The sequence below is a fragment of the Anabrus simplex genome, chromosome 6, assembly GCF_040414725.1.
Source record: "Anabrus simplex isolate iqAnaSimp1 chromosome 6, ASM4041472v1, whole genome shotgun sequence".
NCBI classification, from domain to species: Eukaryota; Metazoa; Arthropoda; class Insecta; order Orthoptera; family Tettigoniidae; genus Anabrus; species Anabrus simplex.
In genome coordinates this window covers 233726187-233752540 of record NC_090270.1, presented here as the reverse complement: position 1 = coordinate 233752540, position 26354 = coordinate 233726187, and the positions used below count along the sequence as shown (strand labels likewise).

At 42.5% G+C, this 26354-nt stretch overlaps 1 protein-coding gene across 1 annotated transcript in view; it reads right to left on the bottom strand.

Annotated features, from left to right (window-relative positions):
- Positions 1-25320, bottom strand: part of LOC136876374 (uncharacterized) — a 114610-nt gene extending 89290 nt beyond the window's left edge. Inside the window, exon 1 of the mRNA XM_067150266.2 lies at positions 25128-25320. Within this exon, the coding sequence (XP_067006367.1) occupies positions 25128-25230 (103 nt within the window). The 5' untranslated portion in view covers positions 25231-25320. The remainder of the gene's footprint in view (positions 1-25127) is intronic.
- Positions 25321-26354: the final 1034 nt, after the last annotated feature.

Sequence of the window (26354 nt, the reverse complement as noted above, 5' to 3'; positions counted from 1 at the left end):
GCGATCCCCTTGGATTTGGTTCCTATTCTCAATGGACTGTAGTTGGTTTCCTGTAATCTCACCCGCCAGGTTCTGATGATCTTTTCAAGAACACAGTTGAAGAGTATCGGGGATAGCCCATCACCTTGTCGGACTCCTGTTTCGATGTCAAAGGAATACGAGAGACATCCGTGGAACTTCACCTTGGATTTTGTATCAGTCAGGGTGGCTCTAATTAATGCCAGCAGTTTCAAATCAACTACAAATTCATTTAAGATGTTTAGCAGGACTTCCCGGTCAATGGAGTCGTACGCTTTCTTAAAGTCCACAAAGACAGACACATACTGCTTGGACCTTAGTGTACAATATCTGATGATCGTTTTGAGATTTTGGATTTGTTCAGCTGTTGAGTGACCTTTTCTGAACCCTCCTTGGTATTGACCTATTTGATGTTCGACTTGTGCTTCCAAACGCTCCAGGATGGCAAGTGATAGAATTTTGTAAGTCATTTTCACACCAGAAAAATGCTGGGGATGTACCTTAATTAAGGCTACAGGCACTTCCTTCCCACTCCTAGCCCTTTCCTGTCCTATCGTCGCCATAAGGCCTATCTGTGTCGGTCGACGTAAAGCAACGAGTAAAAAAAAAAAAAAAAAAAATCTCCGAGGTCAGTGATGGTAAAGGCTAGGATTTTGAAAATAGTAGCTACGGCCTTAATTAAGATATAGCCGCAGCATTTGCCTGATGTGAAAATAAGAAACTACGGAAAATCATCTCCAGGGCTTATAAATGTACTAAAGGTGATTGTTTGGTCCGCCATGTCAATATATTATGAAGTTCCTAATTTTGTACAATTATTTCACTCGTACATGTTTTGGGAGCCTCTCCCCCGCTACCCACTCCCTTCATCAGCGATTTCTACCTCATACAGATCTTAAGATCTAACATCATTCAGCTATCCATAAAACATCGTCAATGTCTGTCTGTTAGGTCATCAGCCCAGAGGCTGGTTGGATCCTCAAATAGCAACACCAAAAGGTTATACGGTTATAAGGAAACCCCAAAAACCAATGGCAGCACCAAAATGAGGCGTACTAGGCAAGATGAGGAGTGAGGTAGTTTGCCATTGCTTTCCTCACTGGGTCAGAAAGTACTATTGCAGCACGACTGACCCTATGAGCAGCACCTTTCATAACACTCAGATGCACTAGTCCTGCTCTGAATGTCATTACTCAGCACTACCCATACCCCAGCAACTTCCATATTGTCACAGCCATGGATGTTGACTGGGACTTCGGTGGAAGCTACACTTTACTCTGGCCTGTGCCAAGAGATGGATGCAAAAGTACTGTATCCAGCAAGAAATGACAGCAGGCAGACATCGTCAATATATAACATCATTTTAAGACATACAGTCCCAGTAAACATTCATTAATAATGTTTGGCTTAAGTGCGGCCAGTATCCAGTAATCGGCAGATAGTGGGTTCGAGCCCCACTGTCGGCAGCCCTGAAGATGGTTTTCCGTGGTTTCCCATTTTCACACCAGGCAAATGCCGGGGCTGTACCTTAATTAAGGCCACGGCCGCTCCCTTCCATTTCCTAGGCCTTTCCTATCCCATCGTCGCCGTAAGACATATCTGTGTCGGTGCGACGTAAAGCAAATAGCAAAATAATGTTTGTTGTGTAATAGCCCACTTTAAAACACGTATTAAAACGTCAGCTGTTTATTCTGTTGATGTTTTTTTTTGGTATTTGTTTTACGTCGCACCGACACAGATAGGTATTATGGCGACGATGGGATAGGAAAAGCCTAGGAATGGAAAGGAAGCGGCCGTGGCCTTAATTAAGGTACAGCCAAAGCATTTGCGTGGTGTGAAAATGGGAAACCACGGAAAACCATCTTCAGGGATGCCGACAATGGGGTTCGAACCCACTATCTCCCGGATGCAAGCTCACAGCTGCGCGCTCCTAACCGCACGGCCAACTTGCCCGGTGATGTTTACTGTTGTGGTCCACTTTAAGCGTATTAAGAAGTCAACTAATATACTACCAAAGTTAAAATCTTCGTCGTGTCTTTGTTAGAAAACTTCCTAGAATGAACTGATATACCATTGAATTATTTTTTTTTTGCTAGGGGCTTTACGTCGCACCGACACAGATAGGTCTTATGGCGACGATGGGATAGGAAAGGCCTAGGAGTTGGAAGGAAGCGGCCGTGGCCTTAATTAAGGTACAGCCCCAGCATTTGCCTGGTGTGAAAATGGGAAACCACGGAAAACCATTTTCAGGGCTGCCGATAGTGGGATTCGAACCTACTATCTCCCGAATGCAAGCTCACAGCCGCGCGCCTCTACGCGCACGGCCAACTCGCCCGGTCCATTGAATTATTATACTTCCCAAGATCTAAATACGTAATTGATTATATATGGTCGAATGGAATCGTGCTATGTTGATAATATATTGACAGGGCAAACCAAACCATCACTCGTAGTATATTTGCATGAACTTAGTCAATACGGAACAACTAAGGACCGAAAATGGTCAAATTTGTCGAATCCCAAGGGCTGTCAAAAGTAGGGTTCGAAACGTGACCCGAAACGTAGAGCCAACTCTCTCAGCGAATTAAACATTCCTTATGAGTAGTGTAAGATATTCAAAAAGGTAGTCAGCAAGGAATTCCTTCCCTTCCAAGTAGTAACGTGTCAGAGTGAGCGATGTTGATGCTAAGACACTTGTGTCGCTCTTGTTCTAAAAGAGCAATAACAACAGGTATTGTTCCTTGGCGACGCTGCACTGGAGAGCCCTCAAGAAGGCTCTGCGCGTCTGAGCCTCTAACGAGCCGCGAAATTAATTACATGTCGAGTATTCGTAAGGAGCGTCTCCAGTAATGACACACACGCCCTCTATTACTCTTTATGAAAGAAAAACTGCCTCCCCTTTGCGTTGCGATGTTCAGCTACAAAACAGCTAACATTACTCAAATACTGAGTGGCAGGTCCTGAGAGGGCACGAATTGCATTGGAGCTAGCTTTGTCTCAGGAAAGAGATCAAGAAAACTAAAATTAATATCGTCACTTATATAACCCACTAGGTCAGATAACCTGGAGATATTTATTTATTTATTTATTTATTTATTTATTTATTTATTTATTTATTTATTTATTGTGTTGCTGACAGATATAAGGCCAACAATTAGGAAGTCATACAAATTGTCTTTACACGTTAATTAATATGGTAGGGATATTTCAGCAACATATTAGACCCACCTGATGGCCATGATGGTAAAGGTGTCAAGTCTGTGTAATCTGACACCGTGGTTAACTGGTTCGAATCCCGTTGATCGAAACCATTTTCACCATCAGAATGTTGGGCGAAAGGGCACGAGATGTGGTGGTATAGTATACAATTTCTAATCATTATATTGCATGCCAAAAGCCTGGATTGAGTTCTAAACCTCTTCGCAGTGTTTATATTGCAACTTGCTTTACGTCGCACTGTCACAGATAGGTCTTACGGCGAGGAGCAGGAAGGAAGCGGCCGTGGCTTTAATTGAGGTACAGCCCCAGCATTTGTCTCGTGTGAAAAATAGGAAACCACGGAAAACCACCTTCAGAGCTTCCGACAGTGGGGTTCGAACTTACTATCTCCCGAATGCAAGCTCACCGCTGCGCGCTCCTAAGCGTTCGCACGGTAATGTTCATATGGAGTGAGAGTTGGTGACTACGAGGTCCACTAGCTGAGTGTGGGTTGGTGACTACGAGATCCACTAGATGAATGTGGGTTGGTGACTACGAGGTTCACTAGCTGAGTGTGTGTTGGTGGACACGAGGTTCAGTGTGGGTTGGTGACTACGAGGTCCAGTAGCTGAATGTGGGCTGGTGACTACGAGGTCCAGTAGCTGAATGTGGGCTGGTGACTACGAGGTCCACTAGCTGAATGTGGGCTGGTGACTACGAGGTCCACTAGATGAATGTGGGTTGGTGACTACGAGGTCCACTAGCTGAATGTGGGCTGGTGACTACGAGGTTCACTAGCTGAGTGTGGGTTGGTGACTACGAGGTTCACTAGCTGAGTGTGCGTTGGTGGACACGAGGTCCACTAGCTGAATGTGGGCTAGTGACTACGAGGTCCACTAGCTGAGTGTGCGTTGGTGGACACGAGGTTCAGTGTGGGCTGGTGACTACGAGGTTCACTAGCTGAGTGTGGGTTGGTGACTACGAGGTCCACTAGCTGAATGTGGGCTAGTGACTACGAGGTCCACTAGCTGAGTGTGCGTTGGTGGACACGAGGTTCAGTGTGGGCTGGTGACTACGAGGTTCACTAGCTGAGTGTGCGTTGGTGGACACGAGGTTCAGTGTGGGTTGGTGACTACGAGGTTCACTAGCTGAGTGTGCGTTGGTGGACACGAGGTCCACTAGCTGAATGTGGGCTAGTGACTACGAGGTCCACTAGCTGAGTGTGCGTTGGTGGACACGAGGTTCAGTGTGGGCTGGTGACTACGAGGTTCACTAGCTGAGTGTGCGTTGGTGGACACGAGGTTCAGTGTGGGCTGGTGACTACGAGGTCCACTAGCTGAGTGTGGGTTGGTGACTACGAGGTCCACTAGCTGAATGTGGGCTAGTGACTACGAGGTCCACTAGCTGAGTGTGCGTTGGTGGACACGAGGTTCAGTGTGGGCTGGTGACTACGAGGTCCACTAGCTGAGTGTGGGTTGGTGGACACGAGATTCAGTGTGGGCTGGTGACCAAGAGGCCCACTAGCTTAGTGTGGCACTAATTCCAATCGGTCAACTCTTGTTCTGTTCCAACCGGAAAGGCACTAGGTTTGCGAGGCCTAGGGAGTCTTCCAATTTCAGGCTCTTCATAGTTCTTTCTTTGCCCGATACCTCCATTCTTCTTACTTCTACAATTAACGTTAATACTTGATTATCTCGCTTTGTTTCCCCAAAACAATAACCACCACCATTACTCTTTTTGGTGCGATGTTTTCGGCCGGAGGACAATAAGATTTACGGCAGGTCAGATAGGAGACACGTTAGTGGGGACAATGTCATACTCAGCTGGGGCCCTGTTATCACAGTTGTGCGCCCCTAGTGTGAGGTAATTATCGAACTGAGCTGAGCTCCGCAAGGAAGTGAAAGTGTCATATGAAATATCTCTGGCTTTTAATTTTAATTAAGGAGAAGTGTACCGTTTGATATTAGCGTCATTTTGAAGATGAGAGAATGCTCGAGATGTAATTAATTTTGCGGCTCGTTAGTCGCTCAAACACAGCGTTCTCGAGAGCTCTCCACTGTGCGGCCAACGTCGCTAGGATACTATACTTGTGTGTGACGTAGCAAGGTGCCTGCCTGGTCCCACATGTCGTACGCTTTACTTTAGTCATAGAGGTGTCTATGAGCAATGAGCACCAGTGTTATGGGAAAAAAGAAAAGAAAAAGAAATATCAATGTGGAGGGGGCGGGGGAATCAGTGATAAAAATTTTTACATCTTGCTCTCGTTTGATCACAAGTTGACTGTTGCTTTCTTGCAACAATTTCTCATTCATCAGCAACAACCGATTAGTGCTTTCTGTGGGTACGAGTGAAAAATAAACGTCGAATTTCTTCTTCGGGTCAAACAGGGAAGAAAACACTGTCTTTTGGTAAAGAGAGATCTTTAAAGGCTAAGGAAGATAACTCCTACAGAAAAATTCTACGGTTTAGTGCAGACAGTAGGAAGGTCCTCCACAGTACTAGGGTGTTGTGGGCCAAAAGGTCGCATACCCGAAACAAACTTATTACAGAAACCAGACGAAATTTATACCGGTCGGATTTTAGATTGAACAAGCTGGAGAAATTTCGTCGAGGTCTTATGTTACACTTAGGAATTAAAGGAAATAAGGAAGGAGAATACTCAGAGACTATGTCTGGGTCTTTGGCTGCGGTTAAGAGGGCCTCGGATTTGATTCCGTGGATTTTAAATGCGTACTGTAAATTCCTCTGGTTCGGGGACTGGGTGTTTGTGTTCGTTTCAATACACAAACATCGCACCACACTACTAATCACGAAAAATACACACAATAGTTCATACATCGTCGTGTCGGGAAGGGCATCCCGCCATAAATCTGAGCAAGAATATATAAAGTGCCGAATAACGCTAGAAAGAAGAAGACCCCGAGACTATCTATCAGTAACAAATGATAAAGAGTTCTAGAAAACATGTGTCTGTTAAACGTTAAACCATTATTTAAAAAGTTGTTCTAGAAAATCAGTCTTCTCTTCGAGAAACACCAAAATATACCTATTAGATATTTATTATTATACACGTTTCTTACTGCATTATACTAGGTGAAGCAAAATTCAATACTCAACTTTCAAGGGATAATAGAAAAGACCTACACAAATGTTTTATTAAAGAATTGAGGTAGCTGAGAATGAAACCATTATATTTTGAATTAATTTCAATCCTTTACAAAAACTGTTCAAAAGCGCGCCCTCCTGCTACAATGCAACCTCATTTTCTTGACGTCAGCCCATCTGACTTTCTTTTACAAGTTACTTTTATGTCACACCGACACAGATAGGTCTTATGGCGACGATGGAATAGGAAAAGGCTAGGAGTGGGAAGGAAGCGGCTGTGGCCGTAATTAAGGTACAGCCCCAGCATTTTCTTGATATGAAAATGGGAAACCACGTAAAACCATCTTCAGGGCTGCCGACAGTGGGTTTCGAACCCCACTATTTCCCGAATGCAAGCTCACAGCTGCGCGCTCCTAACCGCATGGCCCATCTGAGTTTTAAGTGTGGGGACACTTGAAGAAGGGGAAAAAGAAAAACCCCTAGAGAAATAATCACAAATATACCCATTAAATAGGCGAGTCACTATGGGTTAGTTATTCGTACTTGTACACGAAAAAGCAACAAATAACAACTTGCCGTAATACACTCGAATAAATAAACGGATTTAGAAGAAATTCAGTAAAAATTAAAACCTAACAAACTGATACGTGTTGCTCTGACTCCGATGGGCTTGATCTACCAAGCGACCGCTGTTTATCCTGGAGGCCTGCAGACTATGATGTGACGAGTGGTCAGCGTAACGAATCCTCCCGGCTGTTATTCGCGACTTTCTAGATCGGGGCCACTATTTCGCCGTCAGATAGCTCCACAATTGTTTTCTCGTAGGCTGAGTGGACCTCATTGATCCACGAGAAATCCACGTCGAAATCTGTGACACTGCTGGGAATCGAAACGACGGTCTCCTTAGACCACGGGGCCGACAAGTACAAATGATATACCCTAGATATGGACCGAAACGTTAAAGGTAACCAAACCAAAAACAACCACGGCACTTACTGCCCTTGAAATGGCCTTGGCCTGCCCAGCGATCGCTGCCCAGCCCGAAAGCTTGCAGATTACGAGGGGTCGTGTGGTCAGCACGACGCATCTTCTCGGCCGTTATTCTGGGCTTTCGAGACCGGGGCCGCCATCTCACCGTCAGATAGCTCCTCAATTCTAATCACGTAGGCTGAGTGGACCTCGAACCAGCCCTCAGGTCGAGAGAAAAATTCCTGACCTGGCCGGGAATCGAGCCCGGGGCCTCCAGACGAGAGGCAGGCATGCTACCCCTACACTACGGGGCCGGCTCGTTAAAGGCAACGTATTTGCATAAACTAATGAAAGAAATGGAGACGCATTAGGGCTACTGTTGTACGAAAAATATGAAGTGTGATGGAATGTCCAGCACAGTGACTATGTGAAGAGAAAAAATTGGGAATTTATGTTGAAAGCTTCGTCCTAAAACTGAAAGACTAAGACTTTGTTGAAATAAACATTACAATTTTATACCAGAATTTTAAAAACCGTATTCCGGGAAGAGCTGTCGGTTCCTATAAAAAAGGAGACCGTCTGAAGCCAATTCTTTCAGGAGGGTCTTCAGTTCTCGCCTGCGAACCCATTCTCTAACTTAAGTCTTTCTCTTCTCTTTTGTTCTTTTTTTCTGTACATTTTAGTATCTCTTAGAGCAACAATGCAATAATTAATAGTATTCAGACTTGTATAATTATATTAGATATTTTAATGCCAGACTTATAACTGTCACTTTATATTCACTTCTTATTTAATAGTCATTTGGTGTCCAGTTTGAATCTAATAAAAACAACAGAACGCCACACAATTTTCCGCGCACGCTTCCTTGTGCAATTACGAATAAGATACTGGTATCAAGATTAGAGGCTTCAAATACTTGACTCTTTTGATCTTTCCTTGGTTAAGTTAGCCGTTTTTGTACCGTACTACGTACACATGAGGCGCTGCGAAGATAGAGGAGGAACTCGACATGGTACGACACATTTCTTATTTCATTTGTTTAAATTATGAGTCGTGGAGAACAGAAAAGCGAGTCAACTTCATTGAATTCACACTACTTGTGGTAATAAGCATAGAAGAACATCGAGCACAGATCATGAACGGTGTAGCTGCGAGTACGAAGGACGCATTCAGCAGCCCCCCTTCTTGTTTACGTAAGCGCTGTATGTTTTCGAGTGCACCTACTCCTGAAATATTCTGTTTTACATCTGCATCCTAAATAAATAATTTCATGAGAATAAAGTACATTAAAGTAGTCTTTTGTTGAGTTCACCAAAATGAAATAATGTCAACCCTTCTTCCTCAAAACATGCAGTTGTTGAGTTCGCCCTTAACATTCGCACGCCTTATGTGCCTTGTAAACCCCTGGTTGCACGTCAGATACCGCAGTGAACTTGAGTTAGGCTACCCGCAACACTATTGAGTGCTGCAAGAAAGCGATCGAATGCCGTTCAGGCGCTCTAGCGCGGTCACGGCAGGAGTGTGCTTGTAATGTTACCTTTTTACGTGACTTCGTATAAACCTCTATCAATGTTTCTCCACACGACGAGTTCGCCTTACGAATAAAACATCTGGGTGGAGAAATATCCAACATGAGAATAAACTAATTGAAAACAGCAGACTGACGAGCTGTCAGTAATTTATCGCAATTGGATTCGGCGCCAATTTTTGAGGTTAACGCCACCTGAACGACTGGGAGCCAATTTTAACGTTCTACCGTTAAAAACTGGCGTCACCATTGTAGTTAACCACAGCCAGTGCTCTTAGAAAGAAAACGAAAACTTTGTATAGGAGAATTTGCACTCCGAGATAATTATTCCTACCGAACACTCAACAGAGTTCTTTGACTGGGGACATGAAGGTTACGACGTTCTATGAATTTTCCAGATTTTAAATATCTACCCACTTGGATGGAATGGAAGCCATGATCGTACGTAAAAGATTCTTTTTTTTTTTACCAACCAGTAAAATTACAAAATGCAAGCAAACCCGTAGCACATTAAAGGGACTTGGCCTGCCAAGGTGGCTGGTGTCCAGATAAAGGATTACTATATGGTCGGCTGTTCTGGTTTGCTTTCGTGACCGGATTCGCATCCTCTCATATCAGACAGCTACTTAGTTGCATTCACGAGGCCGAGAGGACACTCTTCCTTCCAGCTCTCAGCCATATTTAGAATGGCCAAGAATCGAACACGGTACCTTGGCGTAAGAGGTACGCACGCTAGGCCTACACCAAGGGGCTGGCCCCATGGTCGATCAATCATTTTTTTATCGAAGTTTATTTTATTTCTCTTTCTAATGTTGATACTGCAAGATAGGCTCAGGGTTCCGGGTTCGAGACCCGAAAGAGACAGTTGTCAATTAGGAGTACTCAACTTAGAGATATAGTTTTACTGAAATGTTAAATAACACCTTTGCATAGGCAGGGCTGAGTGGCTCAGACGATTAAGACGCTGGCCCTCTGATCACAACTTGGCAGGTTCGATCCTGGTTCAGTTCGGTGGTATTTGAAGGTTCTCAAATACATCAGCCTCCTGTCGGTAGGTTTCCTGGCACGTAAAAGGGCTCCTGCGGGAATAAATTCCGGCACCTCGGCGTCTCCGAAAACCGTATCAATAGTTAGTGGGACGTAAAGCAATTCTTCTTCTTCTTCTTCTTCTTCTTCTTCTTCTTCTTCTTCTTCTTCTTCTTCTTCTTCTTCTTACCTTCCCACGGCAAAATGACGGCACTCTCAAAGCCGATAGCAATGGATGAGACATTTAGTTTACAGCAAACAATTTTATAGTTTTACGTGTCTTGATATCGTGATCGTAACCTCGGGACCCGAGTCTGGCGTGAATTCTGAATCAGAGGGATGTGACTTACTATTTGAAATATTTTATGTGCGGGCAGCATTTGCTTAACCATCAGCGCTATGCAACATGTCCCAGATCCCTTACATGGAACAATACATGTCAACAATTTTCTAGTCCTAAAACGTTCAGAGTTGTACGAGCCAGTCTTTGTTTAAAATGGTCTAGAGAAATTCTCTTCTCCTATGACCGCGCTGAGTAGGCACAGGCCTTCTCAGCGCAAGTTGGCGGGTTCGATCCCGGCTCAGTCCGGTGGTTTGCCTCGTGTCGGTAGATTTATTGGCAAGTTAAAAGAATTCCTGCAGGGCAAGGTTCCGGCAGCTTGGCTTTCCCATGTTCAAGTTTTGTTTGCACCTTGTGGTTATAGCTTTAGCAGGCAGAATAAGCGACTGCCAGCAGCTATTACTGCAGCAGCAAATGAAGCGAAGCAGAGCCGATACTGGACACAGCTCTCTACCTGGTCCCGCTTCTAATAAAAGCTTATGCGGTTATGTTGAGCCATCTCCTGCCCCATCGATTTCCGAACTCACCGTGTGTCACGACCCAGCTACTGAACTAAACCATCCTGCTGTTGTTTCCGTGAAATAAGCATCACCAACATCATTGGCTCATTCATTACGTGCATCAGCAGGGATGTGAGAAAATAGGAAATTACTTCACTTCATTGAACTGATTACCTCGAGATAGAAATGAGTTGTAAATGTTGGCGATTTTCCTTGAACTCTAATGTTCATTCAACACAAACTGTTATTACACTCATCTGGGAACTGAGATGGTGGTGATTATTATTTTAAGAGGAAGTAGGACTGAGCAGTCATCCTCAATATAACACTAATCAGAGAGAAAAAAGGAAGGGATCCGACATTTCGAAAAATGAAGACACCGTCCAAAGAAAGACAAGGGCCACGAAGGGCGTGAAAATGAAAGACTCCCTAGGCGTCGAATGCTCTAATAGCGTCGGGGTCAGAAAAGAACAAGGGTTGACCAAGGGAGATCGAATAGGATAGATGAAAGTAAGAAGCCTGGCACGAGGAAGTGGAAGCAATGCAGCGACTCAGCTGAGGGCCCCGTGGTCGTCAACCCACGATGCCAAGTTAAGATAATCCGCGGCACCTTTCATTGCCTATTATGACAGGCAGGGGATACCGTAGGTATTATTCTACCGCCATCACCCACAGGCGGATAGGAACTGAGAAGATATGAATTCGGATCGATGATCTGTAATATTCTAAACTCGAATTCATTTAAAGCCCCTCCTCGTGATCACAGAGTCAGCCCCGTGGTCTAGGGTTAGCACACCTGCCTCCTACCGGAGGCCAAGGGTTCGTTTCCCGGCCAGGCCAGGGATTTTTACCTGTATCTGAGGACTGGTTCGTGGTCCACTCAGTCTTCGTGATTACATTTGAGTAGCTCGCTGACGGTGAGATAGTGACCCCGGTCTCGAAAGCCAACAGTATGATCGGCCATGTAATACGTCACTCTGATGGGCGGGAATGCTGGAAGACCGGCAGGAAGAGGGAGTCCAAAAGGTCTGACTAAAAGCGGATCATCCAAGAGCACTCAACTTGGGAGCGTGGGTAGTTGATTACCGGGCTCCGATCAGAGTCCAGCATTGCTTCCGCTCGAGCCAGCATCCTTACTTCAATCTTTCCTATCCGACTTTCATGGGTCAACTTTTCTTCTCTTCAGAACACGACGGCTTAGGTTTGCGAGACTAAGGGGAATTTCATTTTCACGCCCTTTATGATCCTTACCTTTCTTTTGTGCATATATTCATTCTTCGAAGGTTCCCATCTTTTCCACTTTCACTTCTGATTCGAGTTAAGAGAGGATGGTTGTCCAGTTGCACTTCCGCTTGAAACATTCATCACCACCACCAGGCAACGATTGTATTATTATTATTATTATTATTATTATTATTATTATTATTATTATTATTATTATTTGCTAGTGGCTTTACGTCGCACCGACACAGATAGGTCTTATGGCGACGATGGGATAGGAAAGGACTAGGAGTTGGAAGGAAGCGGCCGTGGCCTTAAGGTACAGCCTGGTGTGAAAATGGGAAAACACGGAAAACCATCTTGAGGGCTGCCGACAGTGGGATTCGAAGCCACTATCTCCCGGATGCAATCTCATAGCCACGCACGGCCAACTCGCCCGGTATCATCATCATCATCATCATCATCATCATACTTCTCTTGGAATATCATCCATCTGCCTTTCTCTTCGTCATACTTGAACCTTAACTCTTCCGTCTCTTTTAAAGTCTTTTTGGATGGACTAGTAAATTGGCAGGACGTTCTCATTCGAATACTACCCTCGACAGAATTCGAATACCAGATTCTGAGACTATCACATGTAGACTGGGGTCTCTCAGCTATACTAGATTGATGCATTTATTTTTATTTCGTCTTCAGAAGTGTCTGAAACATCCCTGAGAATAGAGCTAATCGCAAGCCTTGTTTTACTTAAATCATTGCGAAAAAATCTATAGAAAGCGGATGATTCTATAAAGAACTTTCTTTGAAGTTCAACTGTAGAAATTAATTCACTTTCTTGTCTTGGAAATGTTGAAAGCAGCTCCCAACGTGATTTAGGGGAATCTCCGACCTCATAAGGGGATATGGCCCTGCCTTAATGTACTCTCTAATGTTCTGGTTGTCATGGAGACAATAGTAGCGCCATTAGCCCGCGAGGTGGCGCCACGAGCGGCGTCCTTCCGGCATTCACACTACAGCGTGATGTATAGCGTTGTAAGAAATTTCACAGATCGTGAAGAAACTATATTTATATCTCGGACAAAATGCAGGTAGCTTTCATCTATAGCTTTTGTAAGTATACTATGGGCTCCTTGGCGGAATGTTCAGCGTTGTTCACAGAGTTCTGGGTACAATGTCCGGCCGATTCGGGGATTTAAACTCAGTCTGCTTAATTCCTCTCGCTCGGGGAATAGGTGTCTGTGTTTGCCTCGCCGGTTTGTGTGGCTCAGACTGTTCAAGCGCTGACCTTATGACCCCAACGTGGCAGGTTCGATCCTGGTTCAGCTCGGTGGTATTTGAAGGTGCTCTAATACATCAGCCTCGTGTCGGTAGAATTACTGGCACGTTAAAGAACCCCTACGGGACTAAATTCCGGCACATCGGCGTCTCCGAGAACCGTAAAAGTATTTAGTGGGATGTAAAGCCAATAATTGTTTTAGCCTCAGTGTACATCTCTTCATATACTCACAACTCACCACACTACCAACCACCACAGAGCCATGCAAAAATGAATACATCACGCCACATTAGGTTGGCATTGGGAAGGGCATTCGGTCATAAAACAGGACCAGGTCTACATGTGCGACATAGCTCACTTGAAACCTCCCCAGGGTGTGAGAATCATAGCAGAAAAAGAAGAAGAAGAACTGTTCTTGAACCATTCAGTCACCATCATCTTCAAAATATACTCCTACTATTAATACCACCACCACCACCATGAAGAAAAGTCCTCTCAGTTTTAATTGCTGTGTTTGTGGGGTGAAAATAACTCATGGGAATTACTAAGTGTCTAGGTGGTAAATAAGAAAGATCTTCGTTAGGATAACCACACTAACGAGGTTGTACAGTAAATAAAGGTTATATGTCTCTTCGTATAGTTATACGGGTTGTAGTAAGGTTGTAAAGGAGAGGACGTATAGTTTCTGGTAAGACCGCAGTGTATGCGGCCCACACCAGGATTACTTGATGCGAGAAATGGAAAAGATCCAAAGGAAAGCAGCATGATTTGTTCTGGGTGATTTCCGACAAAGGAGTAGTGTTACTAAAACGTTGCAAACCTTGGACTAGGAAGACTTCGGAGTAAGGAGATGAGCTGCTCGACTAAGTGATATGTTCCGAGCTGTCAATCGCGAGATAGCGTGGAACAACATTAGTAGATGAATAAGCTTGAGTACAGCTTTTAAATGTAGGAAAGATAAATTTGGAATTCAAGAGGACAGATTGGGGTAAATATTATTTTCTAGAAAGAGGAAATTATGAATGGACTTATCGAAGGAAATATTTGATAAGTTATTTTAAATAATTAAAAAAGCTAGGCAAACAAATTAATCTGACTGACAGACTGACTGCTACCAAACTAACTTGTAGCACATGCAGATCGTTACGGGCCTTCACATACCAAGACGACTGCTGCGCAGCCAATGGAGTGTAACGGCCAGCGTTCTTGGCTTCCATGCCCGCTACCAGGAGACTTCACATGACTTCATGGCCGAATCTAGTTCACGTGTACAGTTTAGCATTTACTCATTCGTTGCCAGTACCCGCCTACTATTATTTCCACCTGTTATCACCAGCAACCATTATCGTTTCTTCCACATCTGTTGTTTCCTAGCCACCCTTGATTCACATCTCTGTCCTTGACATGTCATGCGGAACTTGAAAGTCTCGATGATGATGATGATGATGATGCTTGTTGTTTTAAGGGGCCTAACATCGAAGGTCATCGGCCCCTAACGGTACGAAATGAAAGAACAAAAATTGCAAAGGCATCCACTGACCAAAATAAAAATAAAATATGGCATGAAGAATGAATGGATGGACAGGAGGTCAACAAAACACAAAACAAACAAACAAAAACCAGTGGATCGGACTCAATACAGATCGAAAATAACATTACTACCGACCAAGGAACCACTTATAAAGCACAATGATGCTTGGTGTCTAAAGGGGGTGCAACATCCACATCTAAGGCCCCACAGAATGGTACATGTCGCGAGTAAAATAGAACATGGTATGTGTCATGTTGAGGTATTAATCAGAAGTAGCGAAGACTCACGGTGTTCCACAAAAGATGGTACTACTCACAAGTATTGCAATACGTACAAGTAACGCAGACCTATGGTGTGTCTCACACAATGGCCAAACTCAGAGTCAACGCAAACAGAGAAGGTTCACCACCTAGGTGTACTAAACACGGGCGCCGGTATTCCCGTGGTGTTCCTCACATAGTGGGTACTAATCACAGGCAACGCAGACCCACGGTGCTGCTCATATAGTGGTACAACTCACAGGCTACGCCCAGACCCGCGGTGTTGCACACATGGGTACGACGCACGGGTACTGGAATCCACCAGGCCAGGCTTTTACTGCTACTAATCACAAACCTATTTCGTACCGAATTTAGTGGTACTACTCGCAAGTACAGGCAACCTATGGTGTTCCCCGCGTGATGGTACGTTTCAAAATTAGTTGCATGGTTCTAATTCAGTCAGCCCTTGGTCGCCCCTTTTAGTCGCCTCTTACGACAGGCAGGGGATACCGCGGGTGTATTCTACATGTGCGTCCCCCACCCGCAGGGGGTAGTGTGTTTGGTCCGCGAGAGGTATTTTATTTCCCTCCAGTCCGCCGGCAAGCCGGTTAGGACCCCCCTATCCGCCACCTGGGACGCGCCACGTGGGAGTATCACCTCTCCCCCTGCTACGCCTGCGTAGCAGGTTCGTGGCTTGAAAGTCTCTGTCCACTGGATAGCGTCATCGTGAAACTTTCTCATTAGGGTCTTCATTTAGTCTAACTATCTGGTTCTTGTTTGCCCTTGCATTTTTCCTTCTACAAAGTATAGGCAAATGATTATGCACTATAGTGCCACCGTTTCTAACCTTATATATACATGAAACGTGCAAATACAACTTCATTTTAAGTTATCTCTTCAGGAACAAAATAAGTTCTTGCCTAAAATCCGAGGTCTACTGATAAATGTTTGTATCCTTTTCCTGTCAGCTGCCTTGACAGTTGATTCCTCAGCGCTAAATCTGACAATCGCAAATATCTGAGTATTGATCAATTTCAGATTGGTGTTCTTTTCCTTAGAGTCCAGATCTCAAGGCATTAATAGCCTAAAAAGCAAACTTACTGCAGCGAATAATTATACTCTAGACTGTACAACAGTTCTGTTATGAGATTTGCATAAATGTCAGGGGTATGGCTTATCAGAACCCCTAGAAATTATGTTACTAGCGTTACAGTGTGGAAGCGCGGGCTAGACGACACCAGTTATTAGCCACATTAGTTTGCATTCTAACCTATTACTGCCTAAACATCTAATTATTTTCTTCATGGTCTTGATTATGAAATAGATACACAGGTGCATTAAGTACAAAGTATGAGGCCTTCATCAGCTCACTCAGAGCTTGTTGAGAGTCCTTGTAACCAGACGAACGTAGAGCTTCGAATACAGGATTTATTTATTTTTTATTTATTTATTTACGATGATTAAAAGTTAAATCTTGAAAAATTTAAACTGATATGTTAGTAAACTTACATTTATATAATATTTATTTAGTAATCTAACGTTTGAGGATGGTTCTTACTGTTAGTGTAAGTAATTAATGTCAATTTAGGTACAATTTCCAGCACTTTCTTCTGATAGCTTTAGGTTACTTATGCCTCTATAATTATTAGGCCTTGTCCATGTTATTGTGAGATTATTTTCTGGTGCCGAAGAAGACCCGTAAAAATCCATTAACTGTTCTTAGCTATCTATTTTGCGAGTAAACTGGGCAAAACTATTTGATTCCCCTTCCTTCGAGTACGGTGGAAGAATTCTTTTCTTCTCGATAAATGCAATGTTCTATGTCTGAGAAGATCAGGTATAAAAAGTGAAGCAAAAATATGTTGATCTATCAGGTCAGGCTTGCACACTGGTAAAGGGAAACGCGGTGAACAGGTGAGAGAACACACAGAATGCACCTCAGTACGTGTCGTTACGCTCGTTGATATATTTTAAATTAAATTGCTTGTTTGGTGACTACGTGTGTGGTTTTACGGCAATCATTAACCGGAAATCATTCGAATGCTTCCCCTGTTCCAATATAATGTTTAATTTCGTCCAATTGTGTTTTGGTGCTGTTACATTTGTTTTTAATTATCGGCGCCGTCCTTATAAATAAAATATTGTAGCCCCGGGCTCTAATTACTTACGCATATTTCTTGCTGTGCGTTAATGTATCTTCGCCCGAAGAGACGCCGAAATTGCACCTTGAAAAGAGATTCTGTAGCTTCTCTTTGAATCTACCCCCTGCAGTCTCTCACATATAAGTACCGCTAAGTGCTGAGAGTTAACTCTCCAACTCGACAGAAACAACGAGCACACTTCCTGGTACCCAAACACTCAGTGGGCTCACGTATGGAAGAATCAGCCTTAAATTTTGTAAATTTCGTTCCATGCTACGGTCTCTCGAAGTAACAGATTTATTTTCTTATTCTTCAATATAGATTTGTCTCTGCCGGGTTGAGTGGCTCAGATGGTTGGGGCGTTGGCCTTCTGATCCCAACTTGTCCGGTTTGATCCTTGCTCAGTTTGATGGTATTTAATGGTGCTCAAATATGTCAGCCTCGTGTCGGTAGATTTACTGACACGTGAAAGAACTCCTGCGGGTCAAAATTCCGGCATCTCAGCGTCTCCGAAAACTGTTGGAAGTAGTTTGTGGGACGTACAGTAAATCAATAATATTATTCACTTTGGCTATTTAATTTATCCAAAAAACACTTCACCAATATACTTATTTTTCATTATTATGTGTTAGCTGTAAGCCTGTCTACGACAGAAGGAAGTGCATCCAGAATAAATACTCTCACACCTCTTCCAGAGAATATAGCTAGGATAATGAATATCACCATGTGCCAACTTTCAATACTGCGCGTAGTAAGCACGTAGAATTACAAGTTATAAGAATTGCAGCTAAGAGCTAAATTTATGGCTGACAATATTTCTTCGAAGATAATGTAGTTAAGAGAAATAATGCCATAAAGGCTAGACCGCAATTTTGTATGTAACCAGAACTGCAAAGAAAATAATAACTGCAGCCCTGAACTCAATAGACGCCAGAGAAGAGCGCTCACATGAGTTGTAGTTTCAGAAAATGGGTTAGACGTCAGAGCAATGTGTTAGCATGTGAGCGAGACAGAGTGAATCAGAAATGAGAGGAAGGAAGAGATCGTGAACTTTTTCTTGTAACTTAAAGAATTACCATCAAACTTTCGACAGTTTTATGATTTTAGAGCAAAACTATAATCTGTAGGGAATATGTATGCAAAGTTTGAATTTTCTATCTCATTGAGATATCTGCCTTTGCTAGCGAGACTTAGTGGTTACAGGGCAATATGTCTTCTAGTGTGAGCTAGAACGAATTGCCCTGTCTGTCTCAGTCTCACCCTTGGCTTTAACGATATGAAAGTTAAGAATGGTGTTAAAATGTCGCTCATAGGGTCGGTTGGTGCGTGTATTTCAGTGGGCCTGGCAGACATATGCAATAGAAACTTCTGGCAGGGCCACCTACTCGGTCTGGATCACGTAGCCATCAGCTTGCATTCGGGAGATAGTGGGTTCGAACCCCACTGTCGGCAACCCTGAAGATGGTTTTCTGTGCTTTCCCATTTTCACACCAGACAAATTCTGGGGCTATACCTTAATGAAAGCCCTCTCATATCCCATCGTCGGCATACGACATATCTGTGTAGGTGCAACGTAAAGCAGATTGTAAAAGAAAAGAAAAAAAGAAGATACAAATTAGACCCATTCGTTCCAAGTATACATCTGTTTAAAAGAAGGTGTTGCAAGCATTACTTACATATGAGTAGTTAGTCCATAGCAAGTAATTTAATTTTCTCGTATAAATATTAACCGTAGGAAATAAATGATACGCTTATAGCGTTAGTTTATAATAAGTTACCGATATTTTGTGTTTCAGAATGTGAAATAAGTTAGAAAGGTGTAATTTGACGGTGTTCGCCATTTTATTGTAAGATGCTGGGGGGAAGCATGTTCGCCAGGACCCAGCGACGAGTGACGTAATCGAGTTAAGGCCTCGTCACTCGCCGCGCAACGAGCCAATCAGGAGATATTCGTGAAAGCCAGCCCTCTCTACCACAACCCCGTTATCTCACTGGGGCCTCCCGACAGTGGGAGAAAGAACTAGAATATGAACCCAGATCATTAGGAAACGAGAGGAATCAGGACACTTCTCTTTTGCGAAGGGCCGGCCTCCCTTTTTAAGGCAGGCCGGACGAGTTCAGTTTTTCAGTTCAGTTTGGGTTGAGTTCAGTCAGGGAGTTAGTGCTGTTGAAGAGCGCTGCTGTGGGGCACTGGGTCAGTCAGAGGACAGTGATTACCGAGTGATGTCAGTGCAGAGAGTGAGTGAGTGAGTGAGTGAGTGAGTGAGTGAGTGAGTGAGTGTGTGTGTACTGACGACGAGTGTGGGACAGTGGAGCTGAGGAGCACAGTGCAACGAAGGAAGTTCTGTCCGTGAAGTGAGTGATCATCGTGTTATGTCTGTCGTCGAGGAATGGAGTCTCTCGTGTCCAACTGTTGTGAGTGAACGTCGGGTCTCTGGTGAGAGAAGTCGGCAAAGGACAGTGAACGAAGTCTGCCGTGAGTGTACGGACAGTGTACGACACACGGAATAGTGAGATTGTGTAGTGCGCGAGTTGCGAACTAAGCGACTGTGATAGCGTACTGCGAGAATAACTGTGCAACTGACTAAGGGCCGGTATTATAATGAGGGTTTAAACTGAAGATTGAGTTAAAATGTAACTTGAGTTTAAAGCGATGTTGAGTCTTATAATGGCCGGCCTAAGTTAAACTGAGGTGTAGAAGGGAATATACGATCTCGGTAGCAGTGACTTGCGAGAAAAAAATGACTGTCGATAATGTTTTGTTTACTTCTTGCAGGTAAAGTGGCGGATAAAAGCAATAAGCGTTGCCGTAATTTTACTTGTAAGGAAAACGAATTGGTTATGCTATTAGTACAGAAATATTTATATAATCCGTGAAACAGTGGCCTTATGAATTCCTACGAAATCTCCCATTTTAATAATCATATTACGGGAGGCATAAAACCGAAATGCTATTAGTAGCTGACTGAGGGGTTCTACAACATGATTTCTGAAATAGAAGGAAGTTACTTTATTTTCTAAAACTTACACTTTTGACATTCAAACAGTTCAGAAAGTCATTTTTACATTCATACCTTTTCGTTGCATGTTTTGTTCTAGCACCAATTTGCTGAAATAGGGTTATGACAGTCTGTTTTGTTAGCCTATAAACCTACTTAAAAACTATTTTTCATTCCATATATGAAAGTGACGTCCCCTTGCTCGGAAAAATCGTAGTGCCCGTGGTCGTTCAATAATTTGAACCACTTCTTCGTCATCGCTTAGTATTTCTTCAAACACTTCAAAAATATCTTCGAGATCCTTTCTTTCTGCCATGTTGTAAGGTTATGCATTCTTAAACTTCAGTTTAAAAGGTAGATGAGTGGCAGTAAAATTAATCTCTAGTTAAACTTAAGATTAAGTTTCATAATACACGACTGACCGATAAACCGAAGTTTAAACTGAACCAACAGTTTAAACCTCTATTATAATACTGCCCCTTAGAGTATAAGTGACAGTAGCGGAACAGTGTGAATGTGTACTGTATAGCTAGCGTGATTGTGATAGTTTGTATGCGGTAGAGTGTGAACAACTAGGGTGACTGAACAGTAAGAGCAGAAATTGTGTGAACTGGTGTAGTAGGATGTACTGTGTAGAGTAAGTTGTGGTCCTGATATGTAAAATGTAAGCAATGAGTAGTAATTAATAAATAGTCAATTTAAACGCTACCAGTTGTTGCGTTTATTTGCCAGCCCCGCCACGTTACAATGTTATGACTTAACATAGTCGCAGGCTCTATAGTCTGAGTCACGCCATACAAAATAAATAAATAAATAAATAAATAAATAAATAAATAAATAAATAAATAAATAAATAAATAAATAAATAAATAAATAAATAAATAAATAAATAAATAAATAAATAAATAAATAAATAAAATTCTTTATTACACCAGAATTGTGGAACAAGTCGTTTTCGTCATAACCAATGCACACCCTTTATTCTGTCTTTAGTACCAAGTGAACCGTTGTGTTTCTCAGTGAAGGAGACTTAAGATACTAACCACGCTTTATTGATATTCTGTATTTTAAGTTCAGTCGTACGCGAGGGTTAAGGTCAATTGAAATTCAAGATGAGTGCGTGCGGAACAGCGAGGTGATTAAGGTGGAGGGGAGAGGGTGAGAGTAGCGACAAACTTGAGCATTCCACGACCAGAGAAATATTCCTTCCTTGGCCTCAGTAATAAAGATTAAATATTGAAATTATTGAAAACAGATTTCAGGTAGTAGTGGGGAAATTAATCTTGTATGACTAATATTCTTTCAATCACGAACTAAAGATTATTTTGGTGGATAGATGCATTTACTTGGGTTGGACAGCGAATGTGCAGACCTGTTAGGGTGACACATATTCAGTTCTGCAAATGAATTTATTATTGTTACAAAATATAAATTTTTCTTTCCCACAACATTTAGTTTCTAAAGATAATGCTCAGATTGATTACTCTTCTCTACCCTGCGTGCACAACTATCGCCAGAATGCACTGATGTCAAAAGTTGTGTTGGATACCTAAATTAATCTAAGTATTGCACATCGGTTCTAGTCTGTCCTACTTTACGACAAGCACTGGAAAACAGTGCACTGCATTTCCAGTTTTAACGGTATCTTGTCATGTTTTAGGTAAAGAGTTTTAGGCTTACTAATTTGAGGTTATGGTGATAGGAAGATTTGCCATAATGTCATGCTGTTTAGAAATCTACCATGTACTTGAAAATTTTGATAATTTTCGGTTCTATGAATGACCACAAAATTATTTTCCCTGTATACGAAGGCGCGAACAGTATCTGATAATAACAATAGTAATAGATTAATTTCACTTGGATCAAAACGCTGTAAGCATTTAGACTGAATGATGACAGATTCTGTTGAAAACTTGTATTCTAATACATTGCAACAGGGAGTATGATATGAAAATCAGGAATTTTTCATAACTAAAGTGATGCCACTTAGGAAGGAACCTAAGAGACAAGAAATACTACTGTAAATTAAAACAGCTGGATCATTTCAGATACTAAAACATGCATGGACATGTACTTGATTATGAACCGCCAGTGGGCGTTAAATACCACTATTTAACTCTATTACTGGCGCCTCAAATGGCACACCACCAAAATTAAGGTCTCAAAACAATATGTATGGTGTTAGGATAATGCACAGTTCTTTTCCAACTGTTATACTCACAAGAAATCGAAGATATTTTGTGAGTACATAGTACAGACCGTCTGGTGAAATATTACACTTCATCTATCGTGCGAATATTTCACATGGTTTTCAATACATTTCCCGGACAAAAACAATTTGATTACTACACATTTTCTTCACACTGGACTAACTAATTATTAGTACTTTTTGAAGTCAGCTAGTTGCTTTTACGTCGCACCGACACAGATACGTTTGATGCCGACGATGGGACAGGAAAGGGATAGGAGTGGGAAGGAAGCGGCCGTGGCCTTAATTAAGGTACAACCCCAGTATTTGCCTGGTGTGAAAATTGGAAACCACGGAAAACCATTTTCAGGGCTGCCGACAGTGGGTTTCGAATCTACTATCTCCCGAATACTGGATACTGGTCGCACTTAAGCGACTGCAGCTATCGAGCTCGGTCTTTGTAAACTCAAAATGCATTTCATGGGCTTCTTCAAGCTTCTCATTACTTTTCTCTGAATATATTCAGTCTGTCAAACACACAGGTTAAATATAAACATTATCCTACAACATACCTGTAAAAAAAAACATTATTATACAACGGATAAAAATACATACTATTAACCAAAAACGACGCTTCGTTCTCGAAAGCAGTTAATGCTGGAGTGGAGACAAAGCAGGACATTATTAAGATAAGTTCTAGAATTTAAGTTAAAGAGATAAACACAAATATTATTTCTAAATATTTGAGTGTAGCCTCACAGAATCTGATGATGTTCCTTTAAGAACGAAACATGTCTTTCTTTTCGAAACCGACTTTCAACCTATTAGGTCGTGTTACTACATTTAGTACGTGTTGAAGAGATGTTAAGTACAGAATAAAAATAGCCAACCGGACACCAGTGGGATCCAAACCCACAACCTCCCGATTTCGCGTCTGTTGCTCTACCAATTGAGCTATGGTGGCCTAGGCCAGCTTTTTTCTCTTGGAAAGGGTCTAAGCTACAGGTCTGGTACTACTGCCATCACACTGTAGAGGGCGTTCAAGTCGCCCGTTATGGGCCAAGTCAATGAATATTGAATTTTCACGACCACATTGTAATCGAAACCGACTTTCAACCTATTAGGTCGTATTACGTACATTACCTGTAGCTTAGATCCTTTCCAAGAGAACAAAGATGACCTAGGCCACCATAGCTCAATTGGTAGAGCAACCGACGCGAAATCGGGAGGTTGTGGGTTCGGATTCCACTGGTGTCTGGTTGGCCATTTTATTCTGTACTTACCATCTCTTCAACACCTAATAAATGTAAGTAACAGGACCTAATAGGTTGAAAGTCGGTTTCGATTGCCATCTGGTCATGAAAATTCAATATTCAATGTCATTCTTTGTTTAATAGTGTGCATTTTTACAGGTATGTTGTAGTAGAATATTTATATTTAACCCGTGTGTTCGACAGACTGAAAAGCTTTGAAGTTACATCGAGCTAAGTCTACACTGGAATGTGTCTAGGGAGTGAAAATTCTGTCTTAATTGATATCTTCTGCGCCTTCCAAAGCCGACCCCGCGGTGTAGGGGTGGCGGCGTTCCTGCCTCATACCTGGAAGCCCCGGGTTCCATTTCCGGCCAGGTCAGGAATTTTTACTATCTGACGATGAGATAGCGGTCCCCGCTGTGGTGGATGCTATTCAATTTCGCAAGGACGCTTTGTCTTGCTGATCCATATGCTGCACTGGATAAAATATGTGCCCTGTGAAATCGTAGGAGCACCGTGCGGTCAGCCCCCAAAGTAGTGCCGCTAAGAAACTTCAAAATATTCAACTTCTTAGTGCATTGCACTTTTAACTACCGCACGTTTGGCTTGCACGATAATTTGCTATCGAAAAGGAGCCCAAGAAATGGGTAAGTGTCAACTACAGGAAGAGCGACATTCCCTATGAAAAGCTCAGGATGAGACTGAAGAGTGCCCTTCCGGCAAAAGTGTGCAACAGAGGTCTTTGCGCTTGAAAATCGAAAGCCATGTTCTAAGGTCCACCGTTCCACTCTCCTAATACAAAGTAGCTTGCTGTAATTGTCGCTCTGCGACTGCGATATTGTGCGAGCTATAATGCAGAGCAAAATCGTCCACATATAGCGACGGTATTACTGCTGAACCAGGAGCAGCGACAATGCCGTTTAAGGCAATCGCAAACAGAGTGAAACTAAGAACCGATCCCTGTGGGACTCCATTTTCCTGAACGTGGTATTGCGATTATACCCTCCCTACTCGGAATAGACGGAGGGACAAAAAATTCGCAATAAACACCGGCAAGTTACCTCGGAATCTTCACTGATGCAGGACTGAAAGGATATATCGCCATGTGGTATCATAGGCCTTTTCTTAGTCAAAGAAAAGAGCCATTAAATGCTGTTTAGTAAAAGGTGAGACCTGTCAATTAAGTTTACTGCAGGATCGCCCCTTCTAGGTAAATACTGCCGGCTTGAAACCCACGGACAGAATACTTTGTAAATAGCCAGTAATTAGTGAATTGTTGTCATTCATTGTCAAGTATAATTGTGTGTGTGTGTGTGTGTGTGTGTGTGTGTGTGTGTGTGTGTGTGTGTGTGTGTGTGTGTGTGTGTGTGTGTGTGTGTGTGTGTGTGTGTGTGTGTGTGTGTGTGTGTGTGTGTGTTGACTGGGTCATCATCGATTAAACGATTTTAAAATATCAGTCAGTGCTTTCTTCGTAACACTGCTAAGTTTCTCAAAATCACAATAAAAAGAAATGAATGTACGGACAGATTCTACATTCTTGGTATATCATTGGCGAAGAAGAGGAAGGTACTCACCTATCATAAGTAGGGACACTGTGAGATGTTCCCGTCCGCTTGCCTTCATAGCCCCTAGCACTGTGCCTACCACAGCGCAGCAGATACCGACAAAGGCGATCATGACGATGAACCAGCGGATGGAGACAGTCTGCGTGACCACCACGCCGCAACACGACTTAGGCTCTTCCTCGGGTGTATAGTGCTGGCCCCGCGTTCTGAAACACCAACAACACCCGCATAAGAAATATGTTAAAGGATTGCCAACAAAACAACATAGACTACAATGACACAGGCAATGCACGTAAACTCCCACAATATCGACATGGACAACTGTAAAAAAAAACATCAAAACACACACAGCTTGCAACTAAAAGAAATTTATTCGGAAACAACAAAAGTCTGCTGTTATCTGAATGGTGTTGGGGTATCATATTGGCAGAGCACCGGTACCGGAGTTGTGATTTTAAAATTCTTCAAGCAGTCGAAAGGAGATGGTAAAGACGTGTTCTGTTCATTCGGAAGGACGTGACGTGGGTTCGATTCCCCGAAAGGAAATTGAAAGTTTAGAACGAAGAAGTCCACGTTGGGAGAGGCACACTGCCCTGAGTGACAATTGCCAAGAACATTTCTGTTATTGCTCTGAAGACGATTTTGATTGCGGGTTCGAAACTCGTCAGCATATTGTTAGTATTACACCACCTAACATACCCACAATTATATAATAATAATAATAATAATAATAATAATAATAATAATAATAATAATAATAATAATAATAATAATAATATAATCATCATCAAGATAGAATAAAATTCAGAACCTTAATTCACAAACACAAATTTTCTGTAAAGCCCATCTGACTAAATACAGGATGGACTGAAGAACGTAAAAAAGAATACAGCGAGAGGATGAAGAGAAGAAAAATAAACAAAAAAGTGCTAATAAGTTCAAACGTGCTCCTTAGTTGGGCAAAACGAATCAATTGATAATAATAATAATAATAATAATAATAATAATAATAATAATAATAATAATAATAATAAATCATCATATGGTTTCAAATATCGAATAAAGCAATATGATTTGACGCAATTTAGGCTCCCTGTGCGTTAATTTCGACGTTTCATTCCACTCTACCAAAGGTCAGAATAACCATAAAGGGATGTTGCTCAGTCACTGGAGACTCATGGCATGTTGACATCTTTTTCTGTCCTTCACTAGTCTGTTGGGTTTGAACCCGCTGAC